Source organism: Chlorocebus sabaeus, chromosome X, assembly GCF_047675955.1.
Source record: "Chlorocebus sabaeus isolate Y175 chromosome X, mChlSab1.0.hap1, whole genome shotgun sequence".
NCBI lineage: Eukaryota > Metazoa > Chordata > Mammalia > Primates > Cercopithecidae > Chlorocebus > Chlorocebus sabaeus.
In genome coordinates this window covers 103,476,888-103,494,979 of record NC_132933.1, presented here as the reverse complement: position 1 = coordinate 103,494,979, position 18,092 = coordinate 103,476,888, and the positions used below count along the sequence as shown (strand labels likewise).

Here is an 18,092-nt window from a genome sequence, read left to right as displayed (position 1 = left end):
TAGACACTCTCTTCAGTGGATGAAGACAGGAACTTGTGTCTGCTTGATTCCTGGTGTTTCCCTAGGGCTTGGTAGGGTGCCTGGCACGCAGCAGGCACTCAAAGGATGTCTGCTCAATGAATGGTGAAGCAGATGAAGTTATCATTGGAGTTTGGGTGGGGGCTGTTGGGGCTGTGTTTGGGGACCTAGTCTTCCCCCTCCCCTGATACACACCTGGTGACCTTAAAGATCCTGAGGAGGCGCACACATCGGAGCACTGAGATGCCCAAGGGCTGCATGGTGCCCACCTCCACCAAGGTGGTCTCCAGGATGCCCCCACAGACCACGAAGCAGTCAAAGCGGTTGAAGAAGGAAGAGACATAGGCAGAGGGGCCCAGACCATACAGCTTGAGAAGCATCTCCACCGTGAACAGACAGAGCAACACTTTGTTGGCGTACTCTGTGGGGAGATGGGCAGGGGTGATTGGGCTGGCCAGTTTCTATGGTGACATGTGGGGAGGTAACTAGGGACCATGGGGTGACCCAGGGTAGCTGGTATCAGGCCAGGTGCTGGCTGAGGGAAAACTTAGGGCTAGGGATTGGGGTGAGTTTGTAGGTCAGAATAGGTGAAGTTTTGAGGGGCTTGGAGATGGGGATGTGGGGCAGAGTCGGGGTGGGGGCCAGACTATGAATCCAGAAGACCCAAATTCACAAGTAGAGTTAGAGTCTAGGGTTTCTTTGGGATTGGGGCTGGTTTGTGGGTTATGGGTTAGAAATGTGCTCAGTATTCAGGCTGGGGCTGAGATTATAATGAATAATAGTAAGAGCTGACACTTATAAAGTGTTAGCTCTATGGTGGGCTATGTCCTAAGCACTTTTCACTTTACATCATTTACTCCTCTTCGCTGCCTCATGAAGTGGATACTATTATCTATCATCTCCATTTTGTAGATGTGGAGAACTTGTCCAGACAGTGTGATGATAAGAGCCTGGATTCTGGAGCCAGGCTGCCTGGGTTCTAATTCCGGCTCTGCCACTCACTAGCTGAGTCCCGAGATTAGTCGTTTAACCCCTCAGTGCCTTGGTGCTCAGTGTTCTGTGCCTTAGTATTTAACTCGCATAAGGTTGTGGTGAAGAAATTGTCAGTACACATAAAGAAAGGTGCTGAGAAAGGAGCTTGAGGCACACAGCAAGTTCTACCTGTGTAAGCTACAAGGTGGGATGGAATAGTCTAAGGGCTCTGGATTTATTTGGGGGGAAAGGCAGTGTCTTGGGGGCTGAGGCACCCTAGAGGTCCTGGATTTAAGCTTCTGGGGTAGAAGGAATAGGAGGCTGGGGGAGACGCTGGCAGGCTGGGGGTGTACCCTGGATCTGGGTGAGCCACACAGGCTGCCCGTGGTGCTCAGAGGCAATGGTCAGCGTGTTGAGGAAGACGAGCAACAGTACAGCCCAGTAGCAGGCATTGGACTTCACAGCCTGACGGCAGCGTGCCCGAAGGACCCGGTTGGCTCGGCGGAGGCGGCGGCTGGGGGAAGGGGAGCCCACAGGCTGAGATCACCTACCTAAGCCCGCCCTGGGGGGCTCAGGTGGGGGGTCTCAAAGGTGATGAGGGCTTAGAGGTGGGGGGTTTCAAAGTCATGGAGTCAAGGATTCACACAACTTTCCCAACTCACCAGACCCTGGTTTTCATGATCTTGTTTCTGAAAAAGAGGGGGGATGGGAGGTGGGTGTCATAAAGGGCAAAAGGGGAGTCAGTAACTGGGGCCAGAGGTCAAGGACTGAGGTTGAGGCTTGAGGCTAAAGAAAGGACTAGAGTCAGGGTTTGGACTGGTTTCTGGGCTGGGTCAGGGGCTGGGGGCCCTCACAGGCAGCGTGTACAGCTGGCCAGAGCCCCCTCCTCCTCATCCTCATCGCCTTGGGTCTCTGTCATTGAACCGGTGTCACTGGCTGGGAGGCTGGCTGTAGGCAAGGTGGGGATAGTGGTCAGGACCTGAAGACCCCAAGGTCCAACCTTTGGCTTTCACCTCTGCCTACCCACCCCCACCCCAGCCTGGCTGGACCCCCACCATGGCTGCTAGTGGAGTGTGTGGAGCGAGTGGAATGACTGAACCAGCGCAGACGTCCACGCCTCCTATTGGTCAGCTCGGTCAGCTGTGGCCCTGCAGGGAGAGAAAGGACAATTAGGGAGGACATACTGGGGGCAGGGTTAGGGCCATGTCTAGGGTAGGGGCGTCATTTGGAGTCTTTATAGCTGAGGTTGGTCTTGATTCTGCATTTTGAGCCATAATTTGGGAGGGGGGAGCTGGGGCTAGAGTTGTTGCAGATCAGGCCTAGGTGGGTCTCAGGATGGCAGACCACATCTAAGGCATGCAGGGAATGGACCAGATTGGAGTTGCCTACAATGGCCCGCCCGGCCCTCTTAAGCCATAGAACCAAGGTTGCCATCGGCGGAGGGGTCCTCCATGTCCAGCTCTTCGGCTTGAGTGATCCAGTCCAGGTAGCCCCGCAGGTCCTCCTCCATCTGCTGCTTCTCCCGCTGCTTCTGGAAATCCCCACGAGCTTTTGCTTTCTCTCTCTCCTTGGAGAACTCCCTGAGGGAGGAGGATAGAGGGCTAGGGGGAGGAGCCAATCTGAACACCTTGCTTTCACCTCTCCAGCCACACTAGCCTCCTAGCTACTCTTTGAATATGCCAAGCACATTCTAGCCTCAGGGCCTTTGCACTGACCATTCTCTTTGCTTGGAATGCTTTTCCCTCAGATGGTGCACCTCATCTCTCTTTTTTTTTTCCTTTTTCCCAGAGACAGGATCTCACTCTTATCACTCAGGGTGGAGTGCAGTGGTGTGATCATAGCTCACCACAGCCTCGACCTCCTGGGCTTAAGCAATCCTCCCACCTCAGCTTCCTGAGTAGCAAGGACTACAGGCGTGCACCACCATGCCCAGTTATTTTTGTTCATTTTTTGTAGAGATTAGGTCTCACTATGTTGCCCAGGCTGGTCTTGAACTCCTGACCTCGAGCCATCCTCCCACCTTGGCCTCCCATAGTGCTGGGATTACAGGCATGAGCCACTGCACCTGGCTTCTTTCACATTTTTACTCAAATAACACCTTGTCAAGACAGCCTTTCCTGACATCCCTATTTATAATCACAAGAGCTCTCCGTTCTTATCTTTTATCTTTCCTTTCTTTCCACAGTACACATTCCATATAAAACACTACATATATGTGCGTGCCAATATATAAATGCACACACTTATTTTATTGCATATGTTGCTACTTTCTGTCTCTCCCCATCAGAATGTAATACCAGGAAGGCAGAGATTTTTGTCTTTTGTTCCATTCCTAAAATGGTGCCTCACATACAACAGATGCTCATGATTGAATGAAGGAGTATTTCAGATCGGTTTTGAAGGATGCCTAGGAGTTTGCCAGGCACAAAGAAGCGGGCAGTGGCTGAGGGGTGGGAAGCAGGGAGTGTCTAGATCCCTCACCCACTCAGGACGCCAAGCACAAGGTTGAGGACGAAGAAGGACCCAAAGATGACAAGGCTCACAAAGTACACCCAGGGCAGTTCATACCCCATGGCATCTTGCATCTGGGGAGAGAAAAGGCATGCATCCCTCAGGGTAGGCAGACACTCCTGCGTGAGTGTCAGGGAGGAAAGGCAGGTGCAGCCTCCGAGCTCTGTGCCCACAGTCCACCTCACCCAGTAGAGCACATCGGTCCAGCCTTCCATGGTGACGCACTGGAAGACTGTCAGCATGGCGAAGAAGAAGTTGTCAAAGTTGGTGATGCCTCCATTGGGTCCTGGCCAGCGCCCGCGGCACTCAGTCTGGTTCAGCGTGCATGCACGCCCCGATCCCGAAGAGGCACAGGGCGATGGGTCCTCCTCGGCTTCCACGTCTGCAGGAAGACTGGAGCTTGGGGCTTGGAAGCAGGCCCACTCTCAGTCGCTGCCACCCTGAAGCCCCGCCCACTTAGGAAGTTCGACTTGGGTACTAGATTTTTCTTTTTCTTTTTCTTTCTTTCTTTTTTCTTTTTCTTTTTTTTTGAGACGGAGTCTCCCTCTGTCGCCCAGGCTGGAGTGCAGTGGCAGGATCTCAGCTCACCGCAACTTCCAGCTCCCGGGTTCAAGCAATTCTCCTGCCTCAGCCTCCTGAGTAGCTGGGATTACCCGCGTGTGCCACCACGCCCAGCTAATTTGTTTTGTATTTTTAGTAGAGACGGGGTTTCACCATATTGGTCAGGCTGGTCTCGAACTCCTGACCTTGTGATCTGCCCGCCTGGGCCTCCCAAAGTGCTGGGATTACAGGCGTGAGCCACCGTGCCCGGTCAGTCCTACATTTTTCTAAGGCAACACTTAGCTCCACTTCTAGGGCAGAACCCTGCGAGCTCCGTATTCTGAACCACTGGCAAGCTAGGGATCCCACCAACAGGGATTTAAATCCTGGCGTGGAGTCTTGTAAATAACAATGAGGCAAGAGCCTGGGGGCGGAGTCTTGTGAATTTGGACGGGTCTCTTGAAAAGAGGGGAGGGTCAAGGCATGGGCTGGGGGCTGGGTAAATGGTCTGAGTGTATGAGACCAGTCATGGAGAATATAGTTTTTTTTTTTTTGAGACCGAGTCTCACTCCATCGCCCAGGCTGGAGTGCAGTGGTGCGATCCGATCTCAGCTTACTGCAACCTCCGCCTCCCAGGCTCATGCGATTCTCATGCCTCAGCCTCCCGAGTAGCTGGGATTACAGATGTGCACCACCACGCCCGGCTCATTTTTTGTATTTTTAGTAGACATGGGGTTTCACTATGTTGGCCAGGCTGGTCTCGAACGCCTGACCTCAAGTGATCCATCTGCCTCACCCTCCCAAAGTGCTGGGATTACAGGCATGAGCCTACGGCGCCCAGCCGAGGATAATTTTTTTTTTTTTTTTTGAAACGGAATCTCGCTCTGTCGCCCAGGCTGGAGTGCAGTGGTGCGATCTCCACTCACTGCAAGCTCCGCCTCCCGGGTTCACGCCATTCTCCTGCCTCAGCCTCCCGAGTAGCTGGGACTACAGGCGCCCGCCACGGCGCCCGGCTAATTTTTGTGTTTTTAGTAGAGATGGGGTTTCACCGTGTTAGCCAGGGTGGTCTCGATCTCCTGACCTTGTGATCCGCCCGTCTTGGCCTCCCAAAGTGCTGGGATTACAGGCGTGAGCCACCGCGCCCGGCCGATAAAGTTTTTAAAAATTGTTTTAATTTTATTATTATTATTATTATTATTATTTAGAAACTGGAGCTCACTATTTTGCACAGGCTGGTCGCGAACTCCTGCGTTCAAATGATCCTCCCGCCTCGGCCTCCCAAATGCCGGGAATACAGGCGCGAGCCAAGGCGCAGGGTCTTGTCTTAAGTGCGGGGCAGGACCTTAGCCTGTGGGTACAGTCTTGTGATGGGGCGGAGTTATTAGCGAGGTGGGGTTGTAGTCTGATTTAGGGCAGAGTCTTGAATATATGGGTGGGACTTAGTTATCTGGGGATGGAACCTGAGCCTGGGGGCGGAGTCTTGTGAATTTCAGCGGGTTTCTCTGAGTGCAGTATTGGATCTAGAAACCAGAGGACGGGGCATGTTCTGCCTAGGAGGGGCGGGCCGACTAACCGGATCCCAGGAAGTAGCACGTCTTGTGCATTCGTCCAAGGAACAGCTCGAGCCCAATGATGGCATAAATGATGATGACGAAGAGCACGAGCAGTGCAATGTGCAGCAGCGGCACCAGAGCCTTCATGATGGAATTGAGCACTATGTGCAGGCCTGCGGGGAGGGAGGGGTAGGCAGAAATAAGGGCGGGGTCAGCTCAGCCCCACCCCCACCCTCCACCTCCGACCTCGGGGGATGTGCCACTCACTCGGGACCCCAGACACCAGTCTCAGTGGCCGCAGCACCCGAAACGCCCTCAATGCCTTCACATCGAAGCCTCCTGGCTTTCCCCCCGTGTGCGGGGCGTCGCCTGGCCGTCCGGGGCCCTGCTCCAGCAGCACGCTGAACAGCCTGATGGGGGAGCACCAAGCAGGGAGGCGGAGGTCAGGCCTTGGGATTCCCCCCTCCACCCTAACCTTCTCAGAAAAGCACAAGTCCCTGTAACTAGAAATAGAAATGGGTTTTAATAATATTCCTGATTCTGGCTGCCGAATGGGGGCGGTCTGAAAGAGTCGCTTTCCTGAGCCCAGAATTCAGCAGGCCTGAGGGTAGGAAGGCGACTAGGGTGGGGTGTCCCCCGCAGACGCGCACCCGACAACGACGATGATGAAGTCGAGTAGGTTCCAGCCGTTGCGGATGTAGGCGCTGGGGTGGAGCACCAGACCGTAGGCCACGATCTTGAGCACCGTCTCCACAGTGAAAATCACCAGGAATACGTACTCCACCTGCTCCTGGGGGGTGGGACCGGGGGCGGGGCGGGAAGTCGGGGAGTTATTTGAAGGCGGGGTTTGACGGGGGCATGGGGAGCATAGTCAGGACCGAGGGTGGGGCTGAGCCAGGCAAGGCCATCTGGGTCAGAGAGGGGGCGGGGTCTGGCTGGAAGGAGTGAGCTCTATTAGGTCTCTAGCTGGCTGGGAACGGGCTGGGGCGGGGCGGGCCTTACCAGGTTGTGGTTGGCAGTGTTGGAGTCGTCCTCAGGGAAGGGGATGTAAACTCCCAGGGCCACGCAGTTGGCAAAGATGGTCAGCAGAATGAGGATGTCGAAGGGCCTCAGGTGGACACAGTCAAGGACCCTGGCAGAGTGGCACTGGAACCCCCACACTCCCTTGGGGACCTCCCACCCAGCACTGACCCTTGACTCCCAAGGTGATAGGTCCTGACATTCTCGACCCCTGCCCTGACAAGGCCTTGACTTTGTCCTTCCTGGAAATCTTAGCCATCCCCAACTCTTGCTGTGATTCAGTCCTTGACTCTTGAATCCCGGTGACCTTTGCCTTTCTGAACCGGCCCCCCAATCCAATTCTTGACTCTTGACCCTGATAACCTCGGCCCTCCTCCATTCCAGCCCTGACCCAATTCTTGACTTCTGGTACCCTGACGACCCTTACCCCTGGGCCCCGCCACTGCCTTCCAGGATGCTTCCACTCCACGATGCTGATGCAGGACCGTCGCAGAGGATTGGCCAGGGTGAGGCAGAAGAGTGCCCGAGGTGACCGCTGGGCACTGGCCACTGCCACTGTCTTGTGCTTGCTGTGCTGGTTTCTTCGCTTAGGGGTCCCTAGGCCTGATGCCCCACTGCTTTCACCTTCCACAGCTGGGGGTCCGGGGCACAGCCCCCATTCGGGACCAGGGCCTGCCCCATTGGCTGGACTGGGCTCTGGGGTGGTGTCTATATGGAGAAACTTCGTCAGGGAGGGACAGGGTATTGGGGCAATTGTGGCTGCTTCCTACCTGATCCTGTCCCTCTGTTTGAAGGAAGGAGAGAAGAGCATGGAAAATTAGGGAGAGCTGGGAGTAGCTGGGTTAAGGACTGGGAAGTAAGAGTGTTCGAATTAAGATTAAGGCTAGAGTGAGAGTTTATAGGGGAGTGAAGGTGAGATTACATTTCCAAATGCAGTAGGGTTTGGTGTTTGAGTTGGGGGTAAAGTTTAAATTGCCATGCAGTGGGCAAATTTAAGGTTAAATTTGAGTAGTGGATTTTGGGTTAGGGTGGAGATGGGTTTAAATATAGGTAGGAGTGGAGCTTTGACTAAGGGTTAGGACTGGGTATTTGAATGAATTGGAATTAGAATTAGGATACAGGTTAGGGTCAAAGGTGAGTTTTGAGTGGGACTTGAAGTTTGCATTGGGGTTTTCAGCTAAGACCACTCCCAGTTCCCATGGTCTCGTTTCAGCCTCAGAGCGGCAGTAGATCGGCCTGGTTAAGATTCTCAGCTTTGGAGGAAACAGGCTGCCTGAGTTTAAATCCTGACTCTACCACTTGGTAGCTATGTGTTGCCTTGGGCAAATTATGTAATCTCTTTGAGCCTCAGTTTCCTTATCTGTATAAAAAGGATGATAATAAGACTACCTACAATATATCGGTGTTGTGAGGATTAAATGAGTTCAGAATCAAAAGAATGCCTGGCACATAGTGTTATTCCCATTTTGCGGATGAGAAAATTGAGAAGAAAAGGTTAAGCGACTTGCTGAAGTGCCTGAATGGGGAGTCACACCCAGTCTAACTCTAGAGCCCTCATGGCTTACTACCACCATCAAGTATGTGTTCTCTCTCTTTTGTTTTTGTTTTTTTTAAAAGGGTCTGTGTACTTTCTGGAAAGTCAGAGACTGCACTCACTAACAGTATTGACATCCCGGGGTTGAGGTTGAGGTTAGGTGACTTTAGGTCTGTATCTGGGGTGGGGTTTGGACTCTAACAGGGGTTTGCCTTCTGGTTGGTAGACTTTGTGTTAGGTTTCAGGTGGGCGTTCGGATAGGGGTCAGAGCCAGGATTGAGGTTGGGTTTCCTTTGGGAACTAAGGCTGTGGATGAGGCTGAGAGGCCATGGGGGGCAGTGTCTGGGTCAGGCTGAGCATTAGGGCTCTGGTGGCAGAGAGGCTGTTTGGGGCTGGCTGGGATGGGGAACAGGGTGATGTGGTTCTGGTCACCTAGAGGCTCTCTGGGGGTGAGGTCTGGGTGGGCAACGGGTGGGTCAGAGGGGCTGAGGGTGGAGCTCCACCTTGCTCCAAGGGTCTGCAGGGATGGAAGGATTCTCTCACCTTTCCTGCCTTCAGATTCCGACATCTTCCTTTCGAGATTGAAGGGCCATCTGCACACAACCCCCCTCTCTTCCCCCAGCTTTGGAGGGATTAAGGCCACAGGGCGGGGCGATAACAATGTCGTATGGAGGGTGGCGGTGGGGGTGCAAATGGGACGTTTGTGGGCCAGAGCCTGGCAACAGATGAAATGTTTACCAAATATACACCTGTGGCAAACAGTCAAACTAAAATAAGAAAAGGATGTCATTTTCCAATAGTATATGGAATTCGAAGTATGTAGGAAAAACCTAATATATGTGCAATATCTCTATGGAAAAAAGATCAAATATTATCAATTATTATTATTATTTTTAGAGACAGGGTCTTGCTCTGTCACCCAGGCAGGAGTGCAGTGGCTTGATCATAGCTCACAGTAGCGCTGAATTCCTGGGCTCAAGTGATCCTCAGGCCTCAGCCAGTTGTGCCTCACCATGCCCAACTAATTTTTTTTTTTTTTTAATTTTGGGTTGCTTCAAACTTTGAGAAAAACAGAAGATAAACGTATCAAAAGAACACACAGGTGGGTGAGGGGGCATGGCTAGTGGTGGCAGCCGGGGTGGGCATCCGGGCTAAGGCTTTTACTTGACTGCAGACTGGTCGGATTTCCCAGCTTCTAGGCCCCCAAGCTGGGACCGCGACTCTAAGGGGATCTAGTTGGACTACGTGGCTAGCTTGGGCATGGGGGCCTCCACGGTCAGTGTGCCCTCAGGGGACAGGGAGGAGGAGACCTTGGTGGGGTCCACACCGTGGGGCAGCATGTATTTCCGGATGAAGCAGCGGGAGATGTAGCCATGCTTGTCCTGCCGCTCCTTGTGCTTGCCGGTGATCTCCACCACGCCACCCTTGGTCTTGACTGTCAGCTCGTCAGGGGCGAAGTGGTTGACGTCCAGGGATACGCGCCAGCGGTCCGCCGTGGGCCGGTTCTCCGAGACCCCGCTGCTGAGCTGCTGGCTGAGCGCGCGGCTGTAGGCGGGCGCGGCCACCGCGGGGCTCTCGACCGCGGTGGGGGGCAGGGGGCTCACGTAGCCTGGTCAGCTGCTGGTGCCAAACCACTGCGACCAGCCCGAAGGCCTGGTCGAAGAGGCGACTGTGCGGGTACCAGTTGCGGAAGGGGTCCCAGCTGGGGTCCGGCAGGAGCCATAAGAGGACGCGGCGCTCGGTCATGCTGCCAGGCTCTGCTTGGGACGTCTGCTTGGACAGGTGTCATTTTTTTTTTTTTTTAAGAGATGGTGTCTTGCTGTATTGCCCATGCCAGTCTCAAACTCCTAGCCTCAAGCGATCCTCCAGCCTTGGCTTCCAAAACTGATGGGATTGCAGGCGCGCCTCGGCTGTTCAAGAAATGGTTACATAGATTTCTTTTGCTTTATTTATTTATTTATTTATTTAGAGACAGAGTCTCGCTCTGTTACCCAGGCTGGAGTGTAATGGCACAATCTCAGCTCACTGCCACCTTTGCCTCCCCAGTTCAAGTGATTCTTCTGCCTCAGCCTGCCGAGTAGCTGGGACTACAGGCATGCGCCACCATGCCTGGCTAATTTTTCTCGTTTTAGTAGAGAGGGGGTTTCACCATGTTGGCCAGGCTGGTCTTGAACTCCTGACCTCAGGTGATCCACCCGACTCAGCCTCCCAAAGTGCTGGGATTACAGGCGTGAGCCACTGCACCTAGCCGGTTACATAGATATTTGCTGTGTAATTATTCTTTGGAGTGTACAAATGTGTATCATATTAAAGCATTTATTGAATGCATGAATACTAGTAACTATAACTTACATAGTGCTTTCTTATCTTATGTGTCAGGCACATAGTACAACATGCTTTATATAAATTAATTCTGTTTTAATCCTAAAAAGCAGGTACTGTCAATAGTCCCATTTTACAGATGAGGAGACTAAGACATAGGGAAGTAGTCGCTTTGTGTTAAAATTCTGCCCTTAATGTGTACACTTTCATAGCCTAGAAGATGAATGCCGCCTTAAACGAATGAGTTAAGAAGCCCCTTTCTGTCCGGTCCCGCCACTCCCCACCACACGGGTTGTTCCTTTTTCCCTTGGAAGAGCCCACTGGACTGCAGGTGGAAGAACTACAACTCCCAGCAGCTATTGCAAGCTCAACCTCCGTGCACACTCACCCCAGGCCTCACATCCGGCATGCGCCGTGCTCGCTCACAGAACTACACTTCCCAACTCTCCCCACAGGGCCCGTGACACTCTGGACCGCGAGCACGGAGCAGGGTTTCTACAGCTGCTCCCCACTTTCTCGGACCCGGCCCTGACCCAGCCCCCGACTCCGACACGGCTCCACCATGGAGGAGGCGGACCGAATCCTCATCCATTCCCTGCGCCAGGCCGGCACGTAAGGACAGCGCCCCCGCCCACCCGCGAAGCCCACATCCGGGACTCTAAAGCCCAGGACCCCCGTTTCCCGGGAACCTTAAAACCCGGGACCCTGAGCCCTGACATTCAGGGCTCCAACTCAAGGATCCTAAGACCCTTACCCCCTTAACACACACACACACCCCGCCCTCCCTGACACCGACATCAGGGGCCTCCCAAATCCTTTGACCATGATATTTAGTACACCCAAAGTTCTGGGACCCAGACACCTTGAGACGTTACAACCTTGAAACCTCAAGACCCGGGACCCTGTAATCTGGGGATCTTAACATCAACACCCTGAGACCCTGTTATGTGGAGACCCTAAGACCCCTGTGCCCTAAGAACCAGGGAGCATAAAACCCCAGGGCCCTGGCACTCGGGGACTCCAAAAAAATCCCTGGACGGGATACTTGGGATCCTTCAAACTCCAGTTCCCCAAACACCTGGGGCTTAAAAAACACCCAGGATTCTTTTTTTTTTTTCTTTTCCGAGATGGAGTCTCGCTCTGTCTCCTAGGCTGGAGTGCAGTGGTGTGATCTCAGCTCACAGCAGCCTCCGCCTCCCGGGTTCAAGTGATTCTCCTGCCTCAGCCTCCCAAGTAGCTGGTATTACAGGCGTGTGCCACCACACCCGGCTAATTTTTGTATTTTTAGCAGAGACAGGGTTTCACCATGTTGGTCAGGCTGGTCTCCAGCTCCTGACCTCAAGTGATCTGCCTGCCTCCACCTCCTAAGATGCTGGGATTACAGGTGTGTGAGCCACCGCGCCCAGCCAAAAAACCCCAGGATTCTAAAATCTGACATCAGCATTTGGTCATCCTGATGCACGAAGACTCCTCCGTTCAGGGACCCGAAAAACCCAGGATGCCAACATCTAGGGAGTCTGATTTTTGTATTGCTTGAAACTAGGTGGTCTTGATATTCAGGGATCTTTATACCCAGGGATCCTGACATTTGGAACTTCTGAAAACAGCAGCCTCCTAAAATCTAGTCTTCTTAAAACTCTAGCAGCTCAATATGTATGCAAAGAACATACTATCTGGGAACCAAGAAACCCAGAGATTGTGCCACCTGGACCCCTTAACCTTCCCAGACCCCCAAATTTTGATATTTTTCTAAACTTAGTTCTCTTCCATCCACCGTTCTCCTACTCCAAGATCTTAGGACCTGAGGATTTCCCTAGTTCCTGGTTTTTCTTTCTTTTTTTTTTTTTTTTTGAGACGGAGTCTCACTCTGTCGCCCAGGCTGGAGTGTAGTGGCCGGATCTCAGCTCACTGCAAGCTCCGCCTCCCAGGTTTACGCCATTCTCCTGCCTCAGCCTCCCGAGTAGCTGGGACTACAGGCGCCCACCACCTCGCCAGGCTAGTTTTTTGTATTTTTTAGTAGAGACGGGGTTTCACTGTGTTAGCCAGGATGGTCTCGATCTCCTGACCTCGTGATCCGCCCGTCTCGGCCTCCCAAAGTGCTGGGATTACAGGCTTGAGCCACCGCGCCCGGCCAGTTCCTGGTTTTTCAAATGGAAGTCACAGTCACCAACATCCAGGATCTGTCTGAACTGTAGGCATCCTCCCTGCCTCTACCCTGGTACTAGTGATTCCAAAAGGCTGCAGGGCTCAGCCTGATCCCTCTTGCCTAACTGTTCCCCTGATCAAGCTGGTCCCCTTCTTCTTCAGGGCAGTTCCTCCAGATGTGCAGACCTTGCGCGCCTTCACCACTGAGCTGGTTGTAGAGGCTGTGGTCCGCTGCCTGCGTGTGATCAACCCTGCTGTGGGCTCTGGCCTCAGCCCCCTGCTGCCTCTTGCCATGTCTGCCCGGTTCCGCCTGGCCATGAGCCTGGCTCAGGCCTGCATGGTGAGTGGCCCTCCTACCAATGCACACATCCTCTTCCTTCCTCTTTTACAAAGTAACCAAGCTCCTCTGCAACACTTGACTTTCCTCTGCAACACTTGCCTTTCCTCTGTCACTTTTCCAGCGGCTTAGCTTTCATTAGTGGTTAAGGCTGCTGACTGTAAGGTCAAACTGCCTGAGTAGTTTAGATCCTAGTCCCACCACTTTGTAACTGTGTGACCCTAACCCTCTGGGCCCCAGTTTTCCTGTTTGTGAAATGGAGATGGTAAATGTAGGGCTGTTATGATGAGCAAATGAGTTTATCCAGTTTGCACCTGGGCTGCTCCTGGCTTCTATGTTTTAAATTTAGCTGTAAAACACCACCCCCACCCCATAGTATTCATTTCCTAGTTCCAGAAAACACCCTGTCTGGGTCATATACTCCTAAACTAATCACTTTCTCCTCTGGCCCAGTCTGGATGACATGGTCATTCCTTTTTTTTTTTTTTTTTTTTTTTTTTTGAGACGGAGTCTCGCTTTGTTGCTCAAGCTGGAGTGCAGTGGTGTGATCTTGGCTCACTACAACCTCCGCCTCCTGGGTTCAAGTGATTCTCCTGCCTCAGCCTCCTGAGTATCTGGGACTATAGGCATGCGCCACCACACCCAACTAATTTTTGTGTTCTTAGTAGAGACGGGGTTTCACCATGTTGGCCAGGATGGTTTTAATCTCTCGGCCTCATGATCCACCCGCCTTGGCCTCCCAAAGTGCTGGGATTACAGGAGTGAGCCACTGTGCCCAGCCTTTTTTTTTTTTTTTTTGATATGAGGTATCTCTCTGTCACCCAAGCTGGAGTGCAGTGACGTGATCTCCGCTCACTGCAACCTCCATCTCCTGGGTTCAAGCGATTCTCCTGCCTCAGCCTCCCGAGTAGCTGGGACTACAGGCATGCACCACCATGCCTGGCTAATTTTTGTATTTTTAGTAGAGACGGGGTTTCATTATGTTGGCTAGGCTGGTCTCGAACTCCTGACCTTGTGATCTGCCTGCCTTGGCCTCCCAAAGTGCTGGGATTACAGGTGTGAGCCACCGCGCCTGGCCGACACGGTCATTCCTGTAGGACACTGTGATTAGCCGCTCCTTCCGGATCCCATGGAGTTGGGATAAGGATGATTACCCAAAGGAAGTCATGCTGGTTACCTAAAAGAGTGTCTCTGCTACCTTACCTCTGTGGGAACCACACATCCTGCCTCTGCTGACAGTAATTCCAAAAATGTCTCTGTGATAGAATAAATAAAGTACTTTTCTTTTTAAAAATATTTTAATTTTTTTAGAGGTAAGGGTCTTGCTATATTGCCCAGGCTGGTCTTGAACTCCTGGCCTCAAGAGATTCTCGTGCCTCTGCCTCACGAGTAGATAGGACTATAGGCATATGTCACCCTGCCCGAGAATTTTTAAATTTTTCATAGAGATGGGGTCTTGCTTTTGCAGAGATGTTGCCCAGGCTGGTCTCAAGCTCCTGGCCTCAAGCAATCTTCCTGCCTTGGCCTCCTGAGTAGTTGGGACTACAGGCATGCACCACTGTGCCTGGTAAAGAGCCATTCTGATGAAGCACTCACGCATCCCCAGTATAGAGCTGAGTCCAGTGCTTGTATTCAAGAGCTCCAAGTAATGCTACCCTCCCGGCTCACTCACTCTGTGACTTTGGGCCAGTCTCTTAACTTTTTTTTTTTTTTTTTTTTTGAGGCAGAGTCTCACACTGTTGCCCAGGCTGGAGTGCGTGGCGCGATCTCAGCTCGCTGCAACCTCCTCTGCCTCCCAGGTTCAAGCGATTCTCCTGCCTCAGCCTCCCGAGTGGCTGGGATTACAGGCGTCTGCCACCATGCCTGGCTAAGATGTTTGTATTTTTAGTAGAGATGGAATTTCACCATCTTGGCCAGGCTGGTCTCGAACTCCTGACGTTGTGATCCACCCACCTCAGCCTCCCAAAGTGTTGGGATTACAGGTGTGAGCCACCGCGCCTGGCTCTCTTAACCTTTTTGAGGCTAAGTTTCTACATGTGTAAAATGGGTATAAGAATTGTAGCTACCGTATAGCGTTGCTGTGAGGATTAAACATGAGTTAATGTGTGAAAAGCTGGTTATAATAAGCTTTGCATAAATGGGATTACTATTATTGGACAGGTCTGATCTGGAACCTGTGGCTACATAGTGAATGGAAACACTTTGAACTGACCCGGGAAGTACATGGTGGTGGAGGGACAATAGAGTAACTATCATGAAAACTTTCATTTAGATGTAGGGGACTGGATGGCTAGAGCTGTTAAATTTGGGCCTTGCTTTTGCGGTCTCTGTCTCTTAGCAACAGGTCTCAGAGCTCCCTCCATCCCTTGGCTCTCAGGTTCACCCAGCTCTCAGGAGTTGTCACGTTCTTCTCTCTGGGGCTCTTGGTGGCCTTATGAGGTAGGCAGTCTGTCCCCTGGCCCAGGACTGTATGTATTCTTGAGGTTAGCACTTAATAGGGGGGAAGTTTTGTCTTCTGTTTGCAGAGGAGAGTACACAGGCTCAGGCTTCCCACAGTTCTCTGCTCTTCTCTCAGTGCTGTCTCTCTTGGATTTTGTTTACCTGCTTTTGCTTACACTGATGTTAGTGGGGGTTAGTAACTATGGCTTTTCCAGTGGCCAGGAAGTACATATGGGCTGGGCATGTTGGCTCTTGCATGTAATCCCAGAACTTTGGGAGTCCGAGGTGGGAGGATCAGTTGAGCCCAGGAGCTCGAGATCAGCCTGGGCAACATAGTGAGACCCCCATCTCTACAAAAAATAAAATAAAAACATAGTGGGGCAAGGTGGCACATGCCTGTGGTCCCAGCTATGTGGGAGGCTGAGGTAGGAGGATTGCTTGAGGCTGGGAGGTCCAGGCTGCAGTGGGCTGTGATTGTGCCACTGCACTCTAGCCTGGGAGACAGAGTGAAACCCCATCTCCAAAAAAAAAAAAAAAAAAGACTGAGGACGGTGGCTCATGCCTGTAATTCCAGCACTTTGGGAGGTGGAGGCGGGCAGATCACCAGAGGTCAGGAGTTTGAGACCAGCCTGGCCAACATGGCGAAACCTCATCTCTACTAAAAATACAAAAATTAGCCAGGTGTGCTGGCACGTGCCTGTAATCCCAGCTACTCAGGAGGCTGAGGCAGGAGAATCACTTGAACCCAGGAGGCGGAGTTTCCAGTGAGTCGAGATTGCACCACTGCACTCCAGCCTGGGTGACAGAGCAAGACTCTTGTTTCCAAAAAAATAAAAAACAGATACGTATGGTTGTCTGGCCCCCAGCAGCCTTGGTTTACCTGCAGCAGGCAAAAGGGGTTCTCTTAATCCAGCTGTGTGCTGTCTCTATAGCCCCCCTCTTCATCTCAGCACTGCCATGGCATCTTCATTTTCATATGCCCTGCTCCTGGCAACAGTTTCTGCACCTTAGCCACGTCCATATTTTGGCACCTTTCCCACTCCTGGGATGAGTTTCTGTATCAGTCACAGCTCTTTGATTGCATATGTTAGAAAAAATCCAAAGTAAAATACCTTAAAAGCCAGTGGTTTTCATACTTATTTGACCTTGAGCCTCCAAAATAAATACATCTTGCATTGTGACCCAGTATACTCCTAAGTATAGAATAATGATGGCTTCTAAGTGTACCCTGTGCCAGGCCCTGTGGTAAATAACATGGCGTGAACTCATTTAATTCTCAGGACAACCTTCTGCTATATATACTGTTGGTATACCCTCTTTCAGATGAAGAAAGTGAAGCACAGAGGGGTTAAGTGATCTGCCTGAGGTCATATAGTTGGTAAGAGGCAAAGCTTGGGTTTGAATCCAGGAAGTCTGCTTTCAGAGGCTATGCAGTTCTAAAGCAGTGGCAACTCTGGAAGAAAAAGGCTTTCGTAGGCTGGGTGTGGTGATTCCTACCTGTAATCCCAGCACTGTGGGAGGCCGAGGTGGGCAGATTGCTTGAGCCCAGGAGTTTGAGACCAGCCTGGCCAACATGGCAAAACCCTGTCTGTACTAAAAATACAAAAATTAGCCGGGTGTGGTAGTGTGCACCCGTAATTCCAGCTACTCGGGAGGCTGTCTGGGAAGATCACTTGAGCCCAGGAGGCAGAGGTTCCAGTGAGCCAAGATCACGCTATTGCACTCCAGCCTGAGCAACAGAGCAAGACCCTGTCTCAAAAAAAAAAAAAAAAAAAAAAAAAAAGGGAAAAGGCTTTCTTTCTCTCCTGGCCTGCTTCCTCGGTCCCCAGCCAGAACCCTCATGAGTCCTTTTGTTCTGAGCTATTGTGCATCTGGTCTTTTTGGCCTGTTTATTTTTAGGCACTCTTTCTATAATAGGTAGATTTGCTCTTTACCTATGATATGGGCTCCAAATATTTTTTTTTGACTTTGCTTATTATATTTTTCTTTAAATATTTTCTTTCTTTTCATGCATTCAAAAGTACCCATCTTTTCTTTTATGGCCTCTGGATTTTGAGTCATAGAAAGGCCAGAGCTTTAATCTTGTTTCTTGTTCTCTGTAGCGTTGACTGTCTTCACTCTGTGGCTCCCCACAGGGCCCAGAGGCCTTGGGGAGCCGGGGGAGATTGGGAGGGTGGTGGTTAGTGAGAGAGTGGGAGTGTTTTCAGCCTAGGCCCAAGTCTCCCAGGGCAGGAGGACCCTGCCTGCTTCCTGATGGCCCCCCACCAACCCTCAGGACCTGGGCTATCCCTTGGAGCTTGGCTATCAGAACTTCCTCTACCCCAGTGAGCCTGACCTCCGAGACCTGCTTCTCTTCTTGGCTGAGCGTCTGCCCACCGATGCCTCTGAGGATGCAGACCAGCCTGCAGGTACTGGGTGTCTGGGGTGTGGGTTGGGGCGGTGAGGGGAGAGGAGGGCCTTCTGGGGGCTGTAGGGCTGAGAGAGGTAGAGGTAGTGAAAAGGTTGATGAGTAGGGATGGCGGTATGTGCCTTCAGGAGCGCTAGGCAGGAGGATTAGGCATCAGAGAGGGGCTACAGGGCAGGGGGCAGGGGGCTGAAGTTGAGCTGACCCCGGTGGTGCATTGGTGCTGGGAGGGGCCTCCCTGACTCAACCCCTGTGCCCTCCCTCTCTCTCACTCTGCTTTAACCACTTGGGCCTCCT

General features: G+C 52.1%; 2 protein-coding genes and 1 pseudogene across 7 annotated transcripts in view; 1 reads left to right on the top strand and 2 right to left on the bottom strand.

Moving 5' to 3' along the window:
* Positions 1 to 6,363, bottom strand: part of CACNA1F (calcium voltage-gated channel subunit alpha1 F) — a 25,839-nt gene extending 19,476 nt beyond the window's left edge. For 3 of the 4 annotated variants that reach the window (XM_073013718.1, XM_073013719.1, XM_073013717.1), the window contains exons 1-10: positions 5,862 to 5,962; positions 5,615 to 5,767; positions 3,687 to 3,883; positions 3,472 to 3,575; positions 2,413 to 2,570; positions 2,046 to 2,138; positions 1,845 to 1,938; positions 1,653 to 1,679; positions 1,344 to 1,504; positions 214 to 439 (exon numbers count right to left, since the gene is read on the bottom strand). In XM_073013718.1, coding sequence (XP_072869819.1) covers positions 214 to 439; positions 1,344 to 1,504; positions 1,653 to 1,679; positions 1,845 to 1,938; positions 2,046 to 2,138; positions 2,413 to 2,570; positions 3,472 to 3,575; positions 3,687 to 3,883; positions 5,615 to 5,741 — 1,187 coding nt within the window. In that variant the 5' untranslated portion in view covers positions 5,742 to 5,767; positions 5,862 to 5,962. Of the gene's footprint in view, positions 1 to 213; positions 440 to 1,343; positions 1,505 to 1,652; positions 1,680 to 1,844; positions 1,939 to 2,045; positions 2,139 to 2,412; positions 2,571 to 3,471; positions 3,576 to 3,686; positions 3,884 to 5,614; positions 5,768 to 5,861; positions 6,005 to 6,244 lie in introns of those variants that run through there. The other variant, XM_007991705.3, reaches the window with a different exon arrangement.
* The window catches only part of CCDC22 (CCC complex scaffolding subunit CCDC22), a 20,136-nt gene continuing 7,976 nt past the window's right edge, over positions 5,933 to 18,092 (top strand). Inside the window, exons 1-4 of one of the 3 annotated variants that reach the window (XM_007991697.3) lie at positions 5,933 to 6,036; positions 10,926 to 11,082; positions 12,778 to 12,955; positions 17,667 to 17,799. In XM_007991697.3, coding sequence (XP_007989888.1) covers positions 11,033 to 11,082; positions 12,778 to 12,955; positions 17,667 to 17,799 — 361 coding nt within the window. In that variant the 5' untranslated portion in view covers positions 5,933 to 6,036; positions 10,926 to 11,032. Of the gene's footprint in view, positions 6,037 to 10,867; positions 11,083 to 12,777; positions 12,956 to 17,666; positions 17,800 to 18,092 lie in introns of those variants that run through there. The other 2 variants (XM_073013720.1, XM_073013722.1) reach the window with 2 other exon arrangements.
* Positions 9,309 to 9,894, bottom strand: LOC103231969 (heat shock protein beta-1 pseudogene; annotated as a pseudogene).